Source organism: Salminus brasiliensis, chromosome 18 (genome assembly GCF_030463535.1).
Source record: "Salminus brasiliensis chromosome 18, fSalBra1.hap2, whole genome shotgun sequence".
NCBI classification, from domain to species: Eukaryota; Metazoa; Chordata; class Actinopteri; order Characiformes; family Bryconidae; genus Salminus; species Salminus brasiliensis.
This window is the reverse complement of record NC_132895.1, coordinates 22,752,035-22,771,296: the sequence shown is the minus strand read 5'-3', so window position 1 is coordinate 22,771,296 and position 19,262 is coordinate 22,752,035. Positions and strand designations below refer to the sequence as shown.

Genomic DNA, 19,262 nt, shown 5'->3' with positions numbered 1-19,262 from the left:
GGCCTCTAGGGTGTGTGGTCAGCATAGATCCTTAAAAAAAAATGAGGAAGCAGTAATTGCAGTGTGTGGGCATTTCTCAGTATTATGCCTAGCTGTGTTCACAACAGCATGCAGTGTGGTCATAGTGCTCCTGGCTCTATTTACGCAGGTAATGAATGAAGGTATTTAATCAACTGCAGGTCCTTTAACTGACATCCAGTGGAAGGAACCTGAAGGTACTGGTTAAGAATCAATGAACAGACCATCCCATTACTAAACGAATCTTGCTTTGAAAGATTCATTTTGGTTAACCAAATCTAACATCCGGACTCTAAATGAACCTAGTTTAGAAGAATCTGAATCCTGAATCCCCACACACCAAATATTTGTTCACACTGAGGGTCAAATCAGACCTGTTTCTTAACTCAGACTTGTGTTCAGATTTCAAGCACCTGTGTCAGATTTGTTTGTCTAGACTTTAGTCCATTTCCACATTCGGTTGCCATAGTAACAACACATGCACTACCAAGAAAGGAGCAAAACCTGGCCTACCAGGCACACCTAATAGTGGTTGGTGTGGCACAACAGATAACACCACTACCTGCCAGTGAGCTATCACAGCATTGGGAGACTGGGGTTCGATCCCTGGTCTGACTATGCTAAGCTACACCAACAAGAGTCCTTGGGCAAGACTCCTAACACTACATTGGCCCCTCATTAACTAGCTAATAGTCCTGCTTGAGCAAAAAGCTGTTCTCTGACCACTCCACCATTCCCTGGACACCTAAACCCCTATGTGTTTTAAATCCACCCCATACTTTCTCGTCAAGACCCTCCATGCACACACATGCATAACTTCCGGCCACTCTCCACGACACGGAGTCGATTCCTAAAAGAGAGTCGGTTCCTTGACTCTTTGCGTTTGGCGTTTGGGAATTGAGATTCGACTCTGAAGCTCTGGACTTGATTCAACACTGAGACGTTACGTTTAGCTGCACACACATGAAGTGAGACACATTCAGTTGACCAAATAAGCCACTTCCATAACCCATATATCAGTCATTTTATTAAATTATGTTTTTAATGAAGTAGAAAGCTAAATTAAATATTACGTTTACAAAAAATGTGTCTTATAACCAAACAACAATACCAGTAGCTAGTGCTCGCTAACAGAAATCCCTTATTATTTATTAGGGTCAATTATCTTTATTAGGCTCCTGTGTCGGTCTTCCCAGCAGCCCTAATAGATTATTATGCACATTTAATATATAGTCAGATAAATATTATAGATTATTATGCACATTTAATAAATAGTTAGATAAATATTATAGACTATTATGCACATTTAATAAATAGTTAGATAAATATTATAGACTATTATGCACATTTAATATATAGTCAGATAAATATTATAGATTATTATGCACATTTAATAAATAGTTAGATAAATATTATAGATTATTATGCACATTTAATAAATAGTTAGATAAATATTATAGACTATTATGCACATTTAATAAATAGTTAGATAAATATTTAGTCAGGTTTTCCTGAATCGTGTCGGATCCTCCTCCCACCGGCTTTGGATCCCAGTCATAGCCAGTAGGCGGGAGCGCCACGCCCCGCCTCCTGCCTTTGACCAATCAGGGAAGGAGAAACAGGCGGGCGCTTCTCAACACAAAACAAGCGAGGCGGTCACGTGTGCTGGCAACCAGGCGCTGAGCTCCGAGCGGCGGCGGCAGCAGCAGCAGCAGCAGCAGCAGCGTTCACTCCGCTCAGCTTCGCCCGGCCCATATGGTTCTGCTCCGGCACATCTCCGTCGCCCTCACCGCCGCGGTGACCGCGGTCGGAGCCGCTTTGTTCGTGGCCGTGAATTTGTTGTACAAGAGGCGAGTATGGACGCCGGAGGACTACTACGTGTTCAAGGAGGTCGGTTGTGTTTGTTTTCTGAAGTAATCTCTCTCTCTCTCTCTCTCTCTCTCTCTCTCTCTCTCTCTCTCTCTCTCTCTCTCTCTCTCTCTCTCCCCCTCACAGCGCCGCTGAGTTTCAGTCTCTGAGGTGGAGGAAAGGTGGAGGAAAGGTGGAGGTTAACTGCGTAGAAAATGACAGAAAACTTCCGTAGCTTCGCAGGGTGCAGGTAGAGGGTGCAGGTAGAGGGTGCTGGTAGAGGGTGCAGGTAGAGGGTGCAGGTAGAGGGTGCAGGTAGAGGGTGCTGGTAGAGGGTGCAGGTAGAGGGTGCAGGTAGAGGGTGCAGGTAGAGGGTGCAGGTAGAGGGTGCAGGTAGAGGGTGCTGGTAGAGGGTGCTGGAGTTGACACGCTTTTCCAGGTCCTGTGTAAATGAGAGGTCTGATGAATGGTTGACTTACTGAAGTGTTGCAGTCAGGGTTTATTTTTTAAAGCTGGTCCTTATCCGAGGAGAAAATTAGCATGAGAATAGGCTCTGGTCAGCAAAAACAGGAGGAAGGATAAAAACAGCAACAGAAATATCTAGAAATGGAAGTAAAACAGTGCAGAAAGTGCTTAAGTGACCTGTTGCAATTTCTGCATAACGCTCAGAAAAGTCTACCACATTGCCTGTGATTGACAGGGTGTTCATTTAGCAGAAAATGGAGAAATTGACACTGAAATATATAAACAAATAAGACATGGGCCAAAAACTACTTGACCTAACAGACCTACATGTGGAGTAGCTTGCTTAAATAAACCTTACCACATTTAATATAGTAGGACCCTGATAAGACCTTATATAAACAAATAGCAGCAGTGCTGATACAGGAGGGCTGGAATGATGCTTTTTCTGTATTTATGTCAATTTAGAGTAAAACTAGACATTGGGGTCAATGTATGCGATTAAATGATTAAATGCATGTTAATGTATGTAAATTGGTGCCACTTTGTGAAATAAGGATACTAGGATACTCGGATACGTCCAGTGCTGTTGCTCAATCAAGCTAATCCAAGACTGCTTGGCTCTGCGTGATGCATAGGGCCACAGATCACAGATCCTTCTGTACTGTAATTGTTGTTCAGCACAAGTGCCTGTGTGTTCCTGAAATGTGCACACCTGCAGAAGAGCATTCTGGCAGATCATCATCATCATCATCAGCAGCAGCAGCAGCAGCAGCCCCGTCGCACATCATCTCAGTTCAATTTGAGCTGTACAACACTTATCACCAAATCGCTTTAAAAGAAATCTGCATCCATCGAGACTCCTAAACCCCCTGCAGGGCTGAACTGAAAAAACCCCAGCATGTAGACGAAATGCTGAGAGGAGCTCAAGAGGAAAATCCAGTCACCTCCCCAGAGTGGAATTATTATAGTTTACAAGTAAGATTAAACCGAGGCACTCAGAGGATCAATATAGGCCACGAGCAGCTGAAGCCCGCCATTAAATCTTTCCAAACTACTGGTCACATGGCTTTATCAAGTGCCTCAGTATGCTCAAAGGAGAATGCTAATCACTCAGCCATGTAGGGGCCTGACTGGCTGGTGTGTTGCTTAGTGACGGGAGGAGAAAGGCCCTGTCCTCCCCCCTTCCTTCTCTGAGAGATGACTGCCAGTGATTTTTTTTTGGGGGGGAGGCTACAGTCAGCACCCAAACTCTTTGCCTCGTAGCAGGGTAACGCTGTGCAAAAGTCACAGTTGGGTTCACACCGTGATTTGGACCTCGCGGTTTGGTACGAGTTCAGTACAACAGGGGAAATATGCAGCAAATGCATTAAAGCTGGGTTTCATTCATGTTGAACATACAGTCATAGCAGTTACAGCTTGCTCATCCGGTGGCAATACGCTATCCTCGCCTGATCCACAATGATTTCACAATTTTGCATAAAATGGGAAAAGGCAGAAATGGCGGTGTGTGTTTTTTAGCCGTTCCGCTGCAAGCAGAACAGTGACTGACAAGGAATAAAGAAAGGGGTGACAACTGATCGAATGAGAGCCAGAGAAAGAGAAGGAAGGGAAACAGCGAGACTAAAGTTACTGTAGTGATGCTCCTAGATCTACTACAGTTCCCACAATACCCTGCAAATCCCAACTTTACTTGGTAATGCTATACAGCTTAATTTTTTTTTCTTTGTAAACAGCTTACCACGTACCATGCAGTGGACTGTGTTTAAATTATGGCGTAGCACTAGCACTTAGAAATCAAGAGTGTCTTGCTTGCAGTATTCCTGTGTAACAACATAGGAAATGTATTTGATTTACCTGGATTTACATCTAATGACTGCTTTCAACTCCATAGTTTTGACTTTTTCCATCGGACAGTTTTTTTACCCCACATGGTAAAGATTTATTTATATTTTTTGGAGGTGATAGGGGCGTAAGTCTCTATACACCACCTGATTATATAATGATTCTCACTGTGTGACTCCACTAGGTGCTGTTAAGGAAAAGTAAAGATTGTAATGATTCATAATTCATTTACTTCTGATCATTTTAATTAATAAAACAAATGCAAGCAAAGTGGCAAGTCAGCTGGAGAATTTTGTAGTGGGGCTGCGGTGGAAAAACACCTTAACCCAGTGGACAACAACAAAGCTGAGAGGCCATGTTAAGGTGTGGGCGTAGCATTACACAGGAAGGGGGAGGAATTTACCCAGTTCCGCAGCAACAACCATGTTTAAGTGTTATCAGTCACTAACACTAAATCTTTCTTAGAGATCTGCCGTTCCTCTGCTGCATTCTTTAACAGCTCAGCCATATCTGCACCCGTGTGGGTCTTATTCACTGCTCTTGTATGGAGCACATGGGAATGCTAGCTGCCACTCATTGCTGATAAACTTTGCAAATGTGGCAGTGGATGCCTATGCATCACGTTACACCTACCCGTTTCCTTCAGTGATTGGTCTGATTGTAGAGTGTGGGGATATCTGTGTCATATGTTTGAGGTGGGACCCTGCTGTATCTCAGCTCCAAAGTGCACAACATTGCGCAACAGCCCTGTGGGAAGGAATTGCCATCCACCCACCTGTGAGAGAGCAAGGCTGATTGTGCTCTCTCTGATTCTGGCTGCATGGCCCAGGATTGGAGCCGCCGACACTCGGATCGTAGTGGCTGCACCTTAGTGTACGGGACCAGTCTGACATTTGTCTAAACAGTTCATGCTCCTAAACTGAGCGCAAAAGATGAGTGTTATGCTTCACGTGACCTGTCAGTCCAGATGTAAACAATCAGAGTGGAGTCAACAGTAACACCAACTACTTAATGTTAACCGGCTGCAAATTCAGTGAGTAATCATGAAAGCGAGGAGGCGGGGGGGGGGGGGGCAAAGAATTCTGACGTGGCTGTTCAGTCTGAGTCGCATTGCTGTGGATTGGATGTGTGTCGGATTTCAATACCACATATGAAAGTGATCAGGATTGGTGTGTTTTTGATTCGGTTCGTCAACAGGTTTCCCCCACTTTTTTCAATGAGCTTTAAATGACCTGTAATTAATATTGAACGATGCACCGCTTTCACTGCCAATGATAATGGCAGTCTCTAAGGGCTCCATCATTATTATTAGTAGTAACTTTCTTTTCACTTGTACCCTTTCTTGTGTGACTGTGTTGCGGTATTAGGAGGAAGAGGAGCAGAGGGAGAGGCAGGTTTTAGTCCTGGGTTTGGACGGAGCTGGCAAGAGCAGTGTCCTGCAGGGGCTGAGCGGAGCAGCTAGCTGCAAGAGACGCTGCAAACCCACCCGCGGCTTCAACTTCATCCGACTCCACACGCCGGCCTGCCAGCTGGATTTCTTGGAGAGTATGCATCAGAAATCAGATACACATGTATATATGCGCTGTCCTCAGACTCTCATTAGTTATGAAGGAATCAATTTAGCTGCCTTTGCCCAGAGGCACCAGAGTCTCACATACTGCTATCAAAGACCACTTCATACTTCAGCCGTTCTATTTTTGCAAGGCACAGAGCAATGCCCCTTAGTTGTATTTGGTGTGTGAAAACAGACAGCTCTTGTTCTCTTGCTCTTTTGCTGATTTCAAACTTGTTTGTTTACAGAGCAAATGTTAAAAGGGCCAGTTACTCAGACACAGATAAACCTGAGATTGGGATGTAGTCGTAGTTAATGGGAGATCGTTGCAACCCTAAACTGGGTCACTCTCTTGTTTTTCATGGCAGTTGGAGGAGGCGAGGACTTGCGTGTGTACTGGGCAGATTTCCTGAGGAGAACACACATCTTGGTGTATGTGGTGGACTCTTCAGACAGAAGCCGACTCCCAGTGGCTAAGGATGAGCTCCACCGTTTGCTCAGGGTCGACACACAGCTCCCAGTGGTAATCCTGGGAAACAAACAGGTGATCAAGACCCCTTACAATCTTCATAATTGCTCTCATAAGCCCTTATTGGTGCACTTAGTAACCACACCTAGCTTGTCTCTCGTTGTATCTTATGTTAGTAAGCATGCACTGATATGGCAAGTGCAGACTAATCTCAATGTCCAGTACTTTTCATGTACATATCTTGGAACGCTGATTCATTGGGAGATTGAGATTTGGACTACATATGCCTGGAACAGTGCTACAGTGACGCCACTATCAGTTTTGTGTCACTACTGTGAACAGAGTGATTATTACTCTCTCCTCCACTGTTGGACAGTGTTGCTGATCATTTGCTGATACATTGTATGGCATCAAGTGGAATACAGTCAGTAATTTCAGACTTACAAAGGACACGTACATCTTTAACACATTAAAACATGGAGATTTGATATTCATTTGTGAAATGATTCTTAGTAAAATGTTAATGCCATTTTTTTGTGAACAAAATGTTATGACACCCCCATATTTATTACTATGCCTAAATGCCTACAATTAGAACCAGCTGCAGATGATTAGAACATGGTTAGAGAGGATTTCAGAAGAACCTGTCCTATTTAAACCTGGTTTCCTCTCAAATAACTCTCTGGGGCTTTCAGGAAGAAGGTTGTAGATGCATTTGAGTCTGGAAAAGGGGTTTAAAAAGATGTCAGAACAATTAGAAATCAGCCGTTCCACTGTCTGCAAAATAATTTACAAGTGGAGAACATTTAAAATAACAACAGGGCCGGCCAAGTTCAGCCCAAGAACGGAGCCCAAAATGCATAAAGAAAGAAATGGAGAATTCTTGAATGGCCAAGTTGAAGCCCAGATCTTAATCCTATTGAGATGCCTTGGGTGATTTGAAATGGCCAGTGCATGCGAAATCCCTTCAAACATCATAGCTGAAAGAATTCTGCATGGAAGAGTGGGGAAAACGTAAACATTTAAACAATAACAGGGCTGGCCAAGTTCAGCTAAAGAACAAAGCCCAAAATGCATAAAGAAGATCCCTACAAGCTCTTGCCACAGTTGGTGTCAAAGTACAGCATCTACCATCAGAAAAAAGACTGCAAAAATTGGATTTTGCACATGGAAGGTGTGCAAGGAGGAAAGCTTTGCTGTAAAATAATAAAAAAACATCAGAGAAAGACTGATGCTTGCTATAGAACACCTAGGCAAAGACCAGGACTTCTGAAACAAGGAGCATTGGACACATGAATGCAAAAGTTACATTTGGCACAAACCAAACACAGTATTTCAGCACAAGAACCTCATACCAGCTGTGAAGCATGGTGGTGGATATGTCATGGTTTGGGACTGCATTGCTACAGCAGGACCTGGAAAGCTCTCCATCATAAAATCCAGTATAAATTCTTTATCGTATCAGAGGGTGCTTGAGGACAATGTGAGAACATTTGTCCAAAAACTGAAGCTGAAGCGGATATAGACTAAATGACAATACCCAAAACGTTCCAGTAAATCGACCAAGCAATGGCTGAAAAGAAGGAAATGGAGAATTCTGAAATGACCAAGTTGAAGCCCGGATCTTAATCCTATTGAAATGCCTTGGGTGATTTGAAATGGCCAGTGTGTGCAAGAAGCCCTTCAAACAGCACAGCTGAACGAATTCTGCATGGAAGAGTGGAGAAATCTTTTTTCCCAGTCAATCCCGGAGACTGGTAGACGGTTATGAGAAAGATCTACTTGAGGTAATTTCAGCCAAACGGGTATAGAATAGATGTACACTGTATGGACAAAAGTATTGGGACATCTGCTCCGATCTCTTCCGAAATCAAGTGTATTAAAAAGAGTTTATTCTGCTTTTGTTGGAGTAGCTGTCTATACTTTCCAGGGAAGGCATTCTACTAGATTTTGAAGCGTTGCTGTGAGAATTTGATTGCATTCAGCGACAAGAGCATTAGTGAGGTCAGGTTGTTGGATGATCACCACCCCACCTCATCGCATTCCGAAGTTTTGGATGGAGCACCAGCCATCATTCCAGAAAACACAGTTCCATTGCTCCACAGCTCAGTGTGGGGTTGGGGGCATGGCATGGTGCCAATAGGTTCATGTTTATCTGCTCCAGAGAGTCCTATTCTTTGGCAATATGTCCTTACAGGAACTAGACAAGCTGTGTGTGTGCATCTGTGTCAGCAAAGGGTGCAACTTAAAGTAGCTAAATGCATTCCTTAGGAGGGGTGTGCACCAGTATTTGGACATACTTGATAAACAGGCAACTCGGTGCAGTGTAAGTATACGTCAGTGAAGTACAGATTAAGAAGGCCCAGCTTGAATGTAACCCAAGTCTCTTTGTTACACTGTGCACCGCTCATTGTTTTGAGGCAAGGCACTCATCATGTTTCCTTTCAGGACAAGCCAAATGCTGTTAGCGTGCCTGAACTGCGTGACGCTCTCTCTCTGGGCTCTGTGGCGGATCAGAGGAAGCTCTTCCTCCTGTCTCTACAGCTGGGCTCTGTGGGAGCCACGGCGGCCTGCAGCCTCCAGAGCCTTCAGGACCTCTTATTGAAACTGGCATGAGGTCAGGGTACGAGCAAGCCTAGAGTGTGTAAGTAACGAGAAAAGGATCGTTATCCGAGAGGAAGTCTGAGATAATGATGACGATAAAGACTCTCCCAAGGCCAACTTAGTAAGGAAAAAAAACACGATAAAAGCACAACGCAATCGAAAGGAGTGTTGGTGTGCAAACACTCGCTGTGTTGCTAAGTCAACGCTGCAATGCAGATAAGAGTAGCATCCATGACACCACTTACTGTACGCAGTGGTTTATGTTCTGTTGTCATAAATGATTGTAGTCTGTGTAATCGGAGGTACGATGCCTCCATCTCCACATAGGTTCTTGAGTTTGCAGGAGGTTTGTTACAGCTTCGTTTCGCCTACTTCAATGACTGTGACGAATGTTCGCATTTTTAGATTGTACTACTGAACGTCATCCATGCATGTTTGTAGTTCTGTTAACCTGGCAGCGTTTCATGTTTTCTGGTCCTCGTTTGAATGCTTAGGGTCGTATCAAGCATGCTGCACTGAGTTGAGTTGTAGCCAACAGTCGATACCTCAAACATCTTTAACTCATCTCCATCTCAATGTGAACAAGTTGCACAGTTGTACAAATAACAGACCCCTTTACTGTATAATCAGTACGGACTGATTGTTTACCATTTCATGTGCTACAAGGACAGTGCTACTGACATCCAGGAACAAAGACACATATGAGAATGTGAACCGTTGTTCAAATAATCACCAGGAGTCTGTCTACTTTATTAACGACAGCAAGTTTACTGCTTCCTAGATAGAGTTTTGTCTTTAGTCTTAGTTGTGTGAAATTTAAACATGACGTTCTAGGCTACAAAGACGTACCGGTGCCAAAATTAAGCTGCAGGCCAGATTATTCTGTGAACGCTTGAAAATGAAGATGCTGTTGTAGAGCTTCTTTGTTTTTCTGTGGTATAGAAGCCATGGGAGAGCCGGTCTGTAAAACAGGCATGTGAATTTTTTTTATTTATTTAAAAATAATAATAATAATGTAACCCCATTTACTACCCCTATCACTAGAATTGCCCCCAACACTAGGAAGCCAGGCCTTTTTTCTTTTCTTTTTTTTATTTATTAATACTACAGATGCCTGTGCTGACCAACATCACAACCCACATCTGAAACAGCCAAGTCAATTGCACTTTCATTGACTTCAGATTCCAACCAGTGATCCTTGGATAATAGGGGCAGCGCCTCAGTCCACTGGACCACTCAGAGCCCCAGTAAAGAACCTTTCAAACTGATGTGATGTGGTTCTACACACTGCACTATTACAAACATGGTTCTTCTATGGCAGCACCTTTATTTTCAAGTGTATGGAAAGTATGGAAAACGCAAAAAAAGCATAATGATCTTTTGCCTGGGAGTTTTATGGCCATGAACATGACGCTTGTTGCAAACATTTAAAGAGCGATAGGCTGAAATTCAGCTAGAGGTGCAGCGTGCCCCAGGCATGAATCACAACCAATTAAAACCAAGTAAAAGCTGGGAGAACACATTTTTTATTGAAATACATGCTTGCCAATTGAGAAGGGTTTAATAACAGGTATGAAAGACAAGCAAAAGTGGTACACGTCTCTGTTTTAGACATTTGGACACAGTTTCCTATAACTAATTACTGTAGGAATATTTTTTTCCTTTGTCTTGGAGCTGGTTGGAGAAATGCTTTTACGAAATGCGTTTGTACAAAATGATGCTTAGAAAAATCAGTTTTCATTGTTTTCTAAAAAAAAGAAAAAATGAAAAAAAAGGAACAACAAACTGGGTGTTTAAGGGATGAAAGTATTTGCAACAGAATTGTTCAGTTATATAAGGTAGGCCTAATCCATTTGGATCAGCATCTGCCTGAACAATGCAGTCTTACAAACCCTGTGACCCAATGTGAACTCGCTCAACTGCAGTGGTGCGTTCTACCCTCCAACCACAATGAAAATAATTCAGCATATTAAGCCACAATAAAAACACACAGAAGTATGTATATTACAGCTATCCACTTGTCTTGAACTGTATAACAATACCCAGTATGTCTGTCCTAAATGATGTTTGCTGCAGCATCTGTAATAAAGTATTCATGTGATTTTGTTAAAAGGACCATATCAAGGATCAGTTTCTATTTTGCTGCTGTTGCTCAAAAGATGTTTTTCACTTTAACATAGTTTGAATCTGGTTGTTCTTTACATTGTGTCAATTTCATGAGAAATATTCCTAAATGACCTGGAATAAAAATCTATTATATTAACTTCCAGTAAAAGGATTTTTCCCAACAAGGTGTTCCAGCAACAGTGACTATGCATAATATCTTGTACACATATGCACATCGGACTCCACTCCAACAACCTGCAGGTTATTAGAAGCATTCGGGGTGCCGTCCCTCCCGTCCATCATTCCAACAGCTCTCAAGATGTCTTCTCCGCTTGCAAAGATGCAATAAAGGCTGCGTAGTCCTGGGGGTGACTGCGCTTGTATAAGTCCACTTTCCGCTTGATTTGTTTCGGCGTGTGTTGATAGTAATTCTTCTCATCCCTCGCCATGGCCTGCAAGGGCATCAATCTATTATTATGTACAGCCATGCTTCAGGCTATGGAGGTCTTAACGAAAGCTTGTGGCATTCTAGCACGTACAGGGCTAACAGAGGGATCAGCGTAACTAGGACACACTCTCTCACCTTGTAGTTCTCGTTGTGTTCCCTGATCATGTACTGCACAAATTCTGTCAGATCATTGGAGCATGTCGTTTTGGTCTCTGCTCGAAGGCTGGCCACCGTCTCCATTTCTGTAAACAAGCAAGAAGAATCAGAAATGGTAAGTTTATGGTAGCATCGGTCAGTTGACCTCAGCATGATTAGAGAAGGCATGTACTGTTTAACTCAATGAATTAAAGCACCATGTGCAAACTGCTCCTACCCTACAGGAGAAATACACAGCCATTGTTGTACAAAACCACCACATTGTTTAATTCCGACTATTTGAAAGGGTAGGGAAAAATACTAATTCCTGTGTTTACATCCACTGATGAGCTCAAATCCTATGACCAGTCACAGACTGAACAGTGCCCATGTGTTGCATGTTGGAGAAATGGGCAGGTGTGAAGACCTAAGCTAATCACCAATTGACAAGGCTTGGAGAGTGTTCCCAGTAAGCAGTGGCAAGTACCTACCGACAGAAGTCCAAGGAGGGACAAACTACAGATTGTCGACAGAGACACAGAGGCTATCCTGACATATGTAAAGGGATACTGTGACACAAGTAGTCATGGAAAAGTTTGATGATGGTTATGGGAGGAAAGCATCAACACAGTGCATGACAATGTACTGCATAAAGAGTTGTGTAGACCGGTCAGAGTGCCCATGCGGACCCCCTGTCCACCAAAGAAAACCCCTACAATTGTGTACAAGCATTGTAACTTGGAACAACAGGAAAAAGGTCATCTGGTCCGGCATGTGTGCACAGATGAAGAAGTTAAGCTGATGGAGGTAGCGTGTTGTTCTTGGCAGTGTTCTCCTGGGAAACCCAGGGTCCAGAGAAGTCGATTGACATGCTTGTCAATTTGAGACATGCCACCTATCTAAATATCATAGTACAGGTACAGCAGTTCACAGCAGGAACTGACTATTCCCTGATGGCATTTGGCTCTTCCAGCAGGACAGTACACACTCTTTGAGAATTGTTTGAGGAACACAGGAGAGTTCAAGGTGTTACCCTGGCCTCCAAATTTACCAGATCTCAATCTAATCAAGCATCTGTGAGACGCGCTGGAACAAGAAGTCTGATCTGGGACGGCTCCATCTTGCAAATTACAGGATTTAAAGGATCTCCTGCTAACGTTTTGTTGCCAGATACCAAAGAGGACTTTCAGAGGTCTTGTGGATCCATTTGACAACACTCTAAAGACCAACAGCATATTGAGATCGGCAATCTCGTACATCTGGTACTTCGTAGCTACTGCTATCTTATTACCCTTGATTTTACATTACACTTCAAGCACTATGATTTCAGACAAGATTTTGTTAAAGAATCAGACCAGAATTTCTCGGCACCCAATCCAGCGTTTTCTGTTTATACCGGTGTCAGATATTATTACAGGGCACTGGACCAGTGGCATCTCTAATCATGTTGTACATTCCTCCAAAACCACTCAGTGTTACACTGCCAGCTAGAGGCGTACAGATGCTATCGGCATTCCAATGAAGCAGCTTGCTCATTTCCTCACCAGCTGATCAAGAACAGAGTGAAGTAAAACCTCTCTGGGAAACCAGTTACCAAGTGTTGAGAGTGCTTAAAAAAATGGCCCAAGACAAAAACAAGTCGTCGTCTTATAGTGCAGGTATTTCACATTAAGCTGAATCATGGATGAATGGAAAATGGAATGCTGTGTAGTGTTTGACTAGGCTTAATCTATGTCCTGAGAACCTGGACAAAGTCGTAAAGGACCTATTTCTTGGTCTGTTAATTTTTTTTATGTAAGATTTTAATGCAGTTTGTCTGTCATAAAATCCACATATGGAAACTATGCTGCAACATCAGCCCAGACAGGTCATGACAGCATATACACTTACATACATCCACTTATTTAGCCTACAGCTAGCTTTGCCCAGTAGACACAATACAGGTAAGCCAGTCAAGTACAGACATCGGTTCTAAAGGCACAGTAACAAACAGTCTGTTTAATCTGTGGTGTAAATGGTCTCATAGCTCATTGGTTACACTGTGCAGCAACCCTGCTGTGAGCATCCTAATCATGAGTCATATTCATTAGTTGTGAATCTTAAAACACAGCCCCCTTTGAAGTTGGTCCCTAGGGTTATTAAAAGCCTAATATTCATAGTCTTATAAAGCTGGCATAACACAGCCCGCTCTGACGATTACACCACCGTCTGATCTTCCTATTCAAAGATACTGAAGTGAGTTTGAACATCACACCTCTAATGACGTAGGGTTTCACTACCACAGCTTGATCCCCTTGCTCCACTGGTTCACTCAAGCTCTGCAATGCAAGACAAACACACAGAACAACGGTAAGCACAATGGTTTGCCCAGACAGTACATATCAGATTTATGACACTCAAAGCAAAGCAAAAGTCATTCTTGCCTTCTTGTTGATGGGGAGCACCCCTTTAGTTCCAAATGACAGTCCCATATCTTGCATGTTTTGCTTGGCTGATTTCCTGTCGTCCCAGGCCTTTCGGATCTGTGCACTTTAGAAGATACACAGAGAGTTAGACAGCTCAGTCACAGCAGGGTAGCGTTCCTCTGGATACACCAGCGGGATTTCTCCGTTTTAGGGCCCATCTTCCAGGCTTTTTATTTTTTTATGAAAGTTTAAAGAGGTAAGCAGATTTTTAAACATTTTTAAAGTTTCAAAATGTCCCAATCACTTAGCAGTCCATAAAAGTATTTGTACACCAGCTCATTCAAAGTTTCTTCCCAAATCAAGGGCATATAGTATATTTACATACCGCTTTAGTTGGAGTAACTGTTTCTACTAGATTGTGGGGCATTGCTATGAGAATTTGATTGCATTCAGGGACAAGACCATTCATTTATGAGTTCAGGATGTTGGATGATAACTACCGCACCTCATCCTAAGAGTACTGGATGGAGCACCAGCCATCATTCCAGAGAACACAGTTCTTCCACTGCTCCACAGCTCAGTGCTGGGGGGATTTATACCCCTATAGCCCACACCTGGCATTAGGCATGGGGCCAATAGATTCATGTTTATCTGCTCCAGAGAGTCCTATTCTTTTGGCAGTATTTCTCTACAGGGACCTGAGAAGCTGTGCATGTGCATTTGCACATATGTGTCAGTAGCTGAATGCATCAGAAGGGGGTGTCCACAAACATTTGGACATGTAGCTTATGCTTGTTTGAAGCTTCAGAAGGCCTGTAAAATGCTATGGACAGCACTCCCTAGATTTTAGTGAGGTCACACACACACACCACACACACACACACTCTTTAGAAAACGATTTTCCCAGAAACAGGTAATCTCTTCATGTACTGAAGGAACTTTTTAAGCCCTGTAAAAGCACTTGTGAAAAAGTTATTCCCCCATTATTTTTTAAACAGTTTTAATTCTGGAGGGTCTTTGGACCGACTGTCTTGTTTACGGTCCTGCTGAAGCATGAAGCATGAAATGGCTCAAATGGGTCCAAGTCAGAATAGTGCATTCCAAAACCTTTAGCCATTCAGAGGTGGACGCTGCTCTTGTGATTCAGATCATGGTCTTATGCTGTCTTATGCAACTGCACTGGAACTTCAGATCACAGACATTCTCCTGCAGGTCTGTCAGGTAGAGATCTGGCCCTGAAGCAGCAAAGCATCTCCACATTCTCCATCCTCCATCATCACCACGTTTAACTCTTGGTATGAATTTCTTATTGTAGAATGCTATGTTAGCTTTACTCCAGAAGACAGGACACTGTCTTCTCCCTGTGTTCATCATTCCACTGCACATTATTCCAAAAGACTTGAAGGTGTTTTTCTAGCAAATATGAGATGAGCCTTCATGTTCCTCTTCGATACCAATGGTTTTTGCCTTGCAGCTCTCCCACAGATACCAAGTTTGCCCAGTTTCTTTCTAATGGGGAAAACATTAACGCTGACCTTATCAGAGGTGAGCAAGGTCTACAGTTACTTAGATGTTTGTGTGTGTCTGAGGTAAATACTCCTCCATAAGCTAACAGCGTACTTTGTGTTACACAGCGTCTTGTGAATAGGCTCTATTGTTAAGTCTAAAATATGCAACTCATACGCTTTGAAGGACGTCTGAAAACAATACCATTATATTAAATTTACAAATCGGGCCAGAATTACAGTTGTGTTCACTTCATTAGTCTCTCTTATAAAAGAGATGGGGCTTTCAATGGGACTGTCCTCATAAAATAAACAACTTCCATACAGTAAAATAAATAAAGTTTTTTATATAGTGATCTAGATAGTGACTGACATAGTTAATATCTCCCTGAGAAAGGTTTGCTCTGAAATAGAGCTGGGCAATATGAAGATATTGTATCATACTGTGATAAATTCTCTTATTGTGATGCACAATATGATTTCTAAGCATATCAAGGATATCGTCAGTGCTTAATAAACACTGATCAACTGCAGGTTTCTTTACCAACAGTGTAATTAGACTGGATTAATTAAATGAAGAGCTGAATGTTGAATATAAATCACTGTATTCAGTAGTTCAGATCTGAATGGTGGTTTTTAAGAATCTCTCGCTATTGATGTACTTACTTTGTAATTACATGTCTCGTGATAAATACCGCATATCTTGAAAATGTCTTTAAATACTGATGTAGTATTTTTACCATATCATCCATCCCTATTATGAAATGAGGCGTCCATGTTAGACACTGCAGCGTTATAAATATGAATAGATAGGGAATTCTAAGATAAAGTACTATTAAGTGCCTGAACTCACTAAATATTCTGACATTTTCTTTACATGACTGGAAAAATAGCAGTGAATGATGAATTTGGAGGGATCACCATTGATCATCCCAGAGAACACAGTTCCACAGCTCAATGGTGTCCAAATGCAAAGTATTTTATATATACTTGTTCATTGTTTCTTCCCAAATCAAGCCCATATAATATATTTATATAACGCTTTGGTGGAGTAACTGTTTCTACTAGATTGTGGGGCATTGCTATGAGAATTTGATTGCATTCAGGGACAAGACCATTCATTTATGAGTTCAGGATGTTGGATGATCACCACCCCACCTCATCCTAAAAGTACTGGATGGAGCACCAGCCATCATTCCAGAAAACACAGTTCTTCCACTGCTCCACAGCTCAGTGCTGGGGGGATTTATACCCCTCTAGCCCACGCCTGGCATTAAGAATGTGTCAATAGGCTCATGTTTATCTGCATAAGATAGTCCTATCCTTTTCTATTGGCAATATTTCTATACAAGGACTGTGTTTAAAGGTTCTAAATATTAGGTTACTACCTTTACACATTAGGGGCTAGAATTGCTTGGTGTAGGATCGATGGTAAATCAGCGGAATCGCCCAGCTCTACAGTACAGTACAGTACAGTACAGTCAGCTTCTTCACGGTGTTGACTGAACTCACTGGACCAGTACTGTGTTTAAAGGTCGAGGTTGTGCTGATCCAGCTGACTCAGTTAGCTAATAAAACAGCGACCTCAGGCAGAGAGCCGCTAACGTTAGCCGGTCAGCTAGCAGACTGCACTCACCACCCAATCGTCGGCCTCTCCTTCCTCATGATCTTCTTCTTCAGCTTCTTTCGGTCCGTGTTATAATTAAACGTATTGCGTTTCCCCCGTTTCCCCATCGCTGCGACTATGTAAGAGCAAGCTAACAAAACCAGGACAGTAACAGTAACAGTAACACACACGTGTTGTGTTTGGGTTCAGACGACAGCGGAAATGTGTTCGGTCTTCTTCTACAGAGCTGAGCAGTCAGCAAGCCTGACAGTCGCCCTCTACAGGAGACCGCGGGGGGGAGACGCACTACATGTCCAAATGTTTGTGGACATTGCTTCTAATGAATGCAACCAGCTACTTTAATTTGAGCACATTCCTGACTCACAGCTTGTCTAATGTCCTGTAGAGCAGTATTGCCAATAGAATAGGACTTTCTGGAGCAGATAAACATGAACCTATTGAACCAGGTGTGGGCTAGAGGGGCAAGTATAACCCCCCCCCCAAAGGAATGAGCTGTGGAGCAGCGGAACTGTGTTTTCTGGGATGATGGATGGTGCTCCGTCCAGTACATTTTTATGATGACTTGGGGCTGAATGCAATCAAATCCTCACAGCAGTGCTTCTCCAAAATCTAGTATAAAGCCTTCTTCCCTGGACAGTAGAGACAGCAGGATGATCTTCTTTTTTAATACCCTTGATTTTGGAAAAAAAAAAACAGAAATGAGTCGGTGTCCCAATACTTTTGCCCATATGCTAAAATATAATATAAAATATACTGCTTTTAATTCATTTAAACCAAATAAAAAATGTTTTTTTTTTATCAATAAGTCTCTAAAACACGAAAAAACAACTTTATGATATAAAGCAATGCTTATTTATTTATTTATTTATTTACTTATTTAACATTGCTAATAGTATGCGTGCACATGCACACATTTTATGGCACACACCCCTTCCTGTTTTGCTCGTGCGTGTAACCGAGGACAAAAAAGAAGAGGCTGTCGAGGCTTTAGTGAAAACAAGCAGGTGAGGCAGCCGGACGCTTCCTCCTCTGTAACACGAGATGGCGCTGTTCGTCAACAGACGCTGCGCCAGTAGCACACGGCGTGTCCGTGCTCTACGCTTTCTGCCTGTGTCGAAAACTAATAAATCCGATACTGCGAACAGCTTACACAGCTCTTCATCATCAATATTATTAATATTATTAATATTATCATTATTTTCACACAGAGCTCGATCGCAGATGCCGGTGATCTCAAGAGGCAGGCACGACCCCTAACATATAGCTAGCTCTGTTTCCTTATGAGTGCGTATAGGGTGTGTGTGTGTGTGTGTGTGTGTGTGTGTGTGTGTATACACCAGCAGAGCCTAGGGTGTTGTAGCGTTGTGCAGGAAAATGAGGAAATAACGAGTCTGGCGTTGAGCTGCGAGGAGAGCGGCTGACAGGAGAGAGAGAGAGAGAGAGAGAGAGAGGTGGGGAGAGAGAGGTAGAGAGGGAGAGGGAGAGAGAGAGCTGCTGCTGTCGTGTTCACGTGTAGGTGGGGTTCACTGGTAAACAAGCCGGTAGAGGAACCGACGAAGCGTTTTCGGGGCGGAGAGTCGGAGAGCAGAGAGAGAGAGAGAGAGAGAGAGAGAGAGAGAGAGAGAGAGTCATCCAGGGTTCGCCTGCTCCGCCGTGGGGGGGAGTGGGGGAGGACACACTCACTGCCAACCCGGGCGACGAGGTTGGGCCTGCAGCCCAGGAAAACATGGAGCTCGAGAATATCGTGGCCAACACCGTTCTCCTGAAGGCGAGGGAAGGTAAGCGGAGGGCTCCGACATCACCGCGCTTCGCTCCACACTCACATCGGCGTCCCAGCTCCTCCTGGAAGGGGCTCATCTTCGCTCGAAACGCGGGAGGCGGAGGAGGGGGAGGAGGAGGTGGAGGTGGAGGTGGTGGTAGTGGAGGAGAGGGGGGGATTCCCCGAGGAAGCCTACAGGCAGAAAGATAAGGGCTCCAGAAGACCATAAATCCACCTCTTCACCCTTTATTTCGGAAGAGGGAGAGAGCTGTAGGGCTGGTTCCTAACCTTGAACATGGCCAAGCTCGGCTATGAAGATGGACCTGTCAGAACAGCAGCCCGCAGCGACCACCCTTCAGCTGTCATTTAGGGGGAAAGGGGGCTAAACCCACCGGAGCTTTTGCCGGGGATAGACCCAGATTGTGTCGGCAGGATCGTGATTTAGTGGGTCGTGGCCAGCGCAGGGAGGGAGCAGATGT

At 43.4% G+C, this 19,262-nt stretch overlaps 3 protein-coding genes across 3 annotated transcripts in view; 2 read left to right on the top strand and 1 right to left on the bottom strand.

Annotated features, from left to right (window-relative positions):
• The first annotated feature begins 1,719 nt into the window (after positions 1-1,719).
• arl10 (ADP-ribosylation factor-like 10) lies at positions 1,720-10,910 on the top strand. The gene is made up of 4 exons (XM_072662129.1): positions 1,720-1,908; positions 5,541-5,718; positions 6,094-6,269; positions 8,643-10,910. The coding sequence occupies exons 1-4, from the start codon at positions 1,774-1,776 to the stop codon at positions 8,808-8,810; spliced, it is 657 nt and encodes a 218-aa protein (XP_072518230.1). The 5' UTR covers positions 1,720-1,773; the 3' UTR covers positions 8,811-10,910.
• nop16 (NOP16 nucleolar protein homolog (yeast)) lies at positions 10,309-17,244 on the bottom strand. Its single transcript, XM_072662130.1, has 5 exons — positions 17,034-17,244; positions 13,911-14,016; positions 13,742-13,805; positions 11,488-11,594; positions 10,309-11,356 (listed from the first exon to the last, which is right to left on the bottom strand). The coding sequence occupies exons 1-5, from the start codon at positions 17,129-17,131 to the stop codon at positions 11,219-11,221; spliced, it is 513 nt and encodes a 170-aa protein (XP_072518231.1). The 5' UTR covers positions 17,132-17,244; the 3' UTR covers positions 10,309-11,218.
• Positions 17,245-18,351: 1,107 nt separating this feature from the next.
• The window catches only part of grk6 (G protein-coupled receptor kinase 6), a 44,561-nt gene continuing 43,650 nt past the window's right edge, over positions 18,352-19,262 (top strand). Inside the window, exon 1 of the mRNA XM_072662812.1 lies at positions 18,352-18,802. Coding sequence (XP_072518913.1) covers positions 18,751-18,802 — 52 coding nt within the window. The 5' untranslated portion in view covers positions 18,352-18,750. The remainder of the gene's footprint in view (positions 18,803-19,262) is intronic.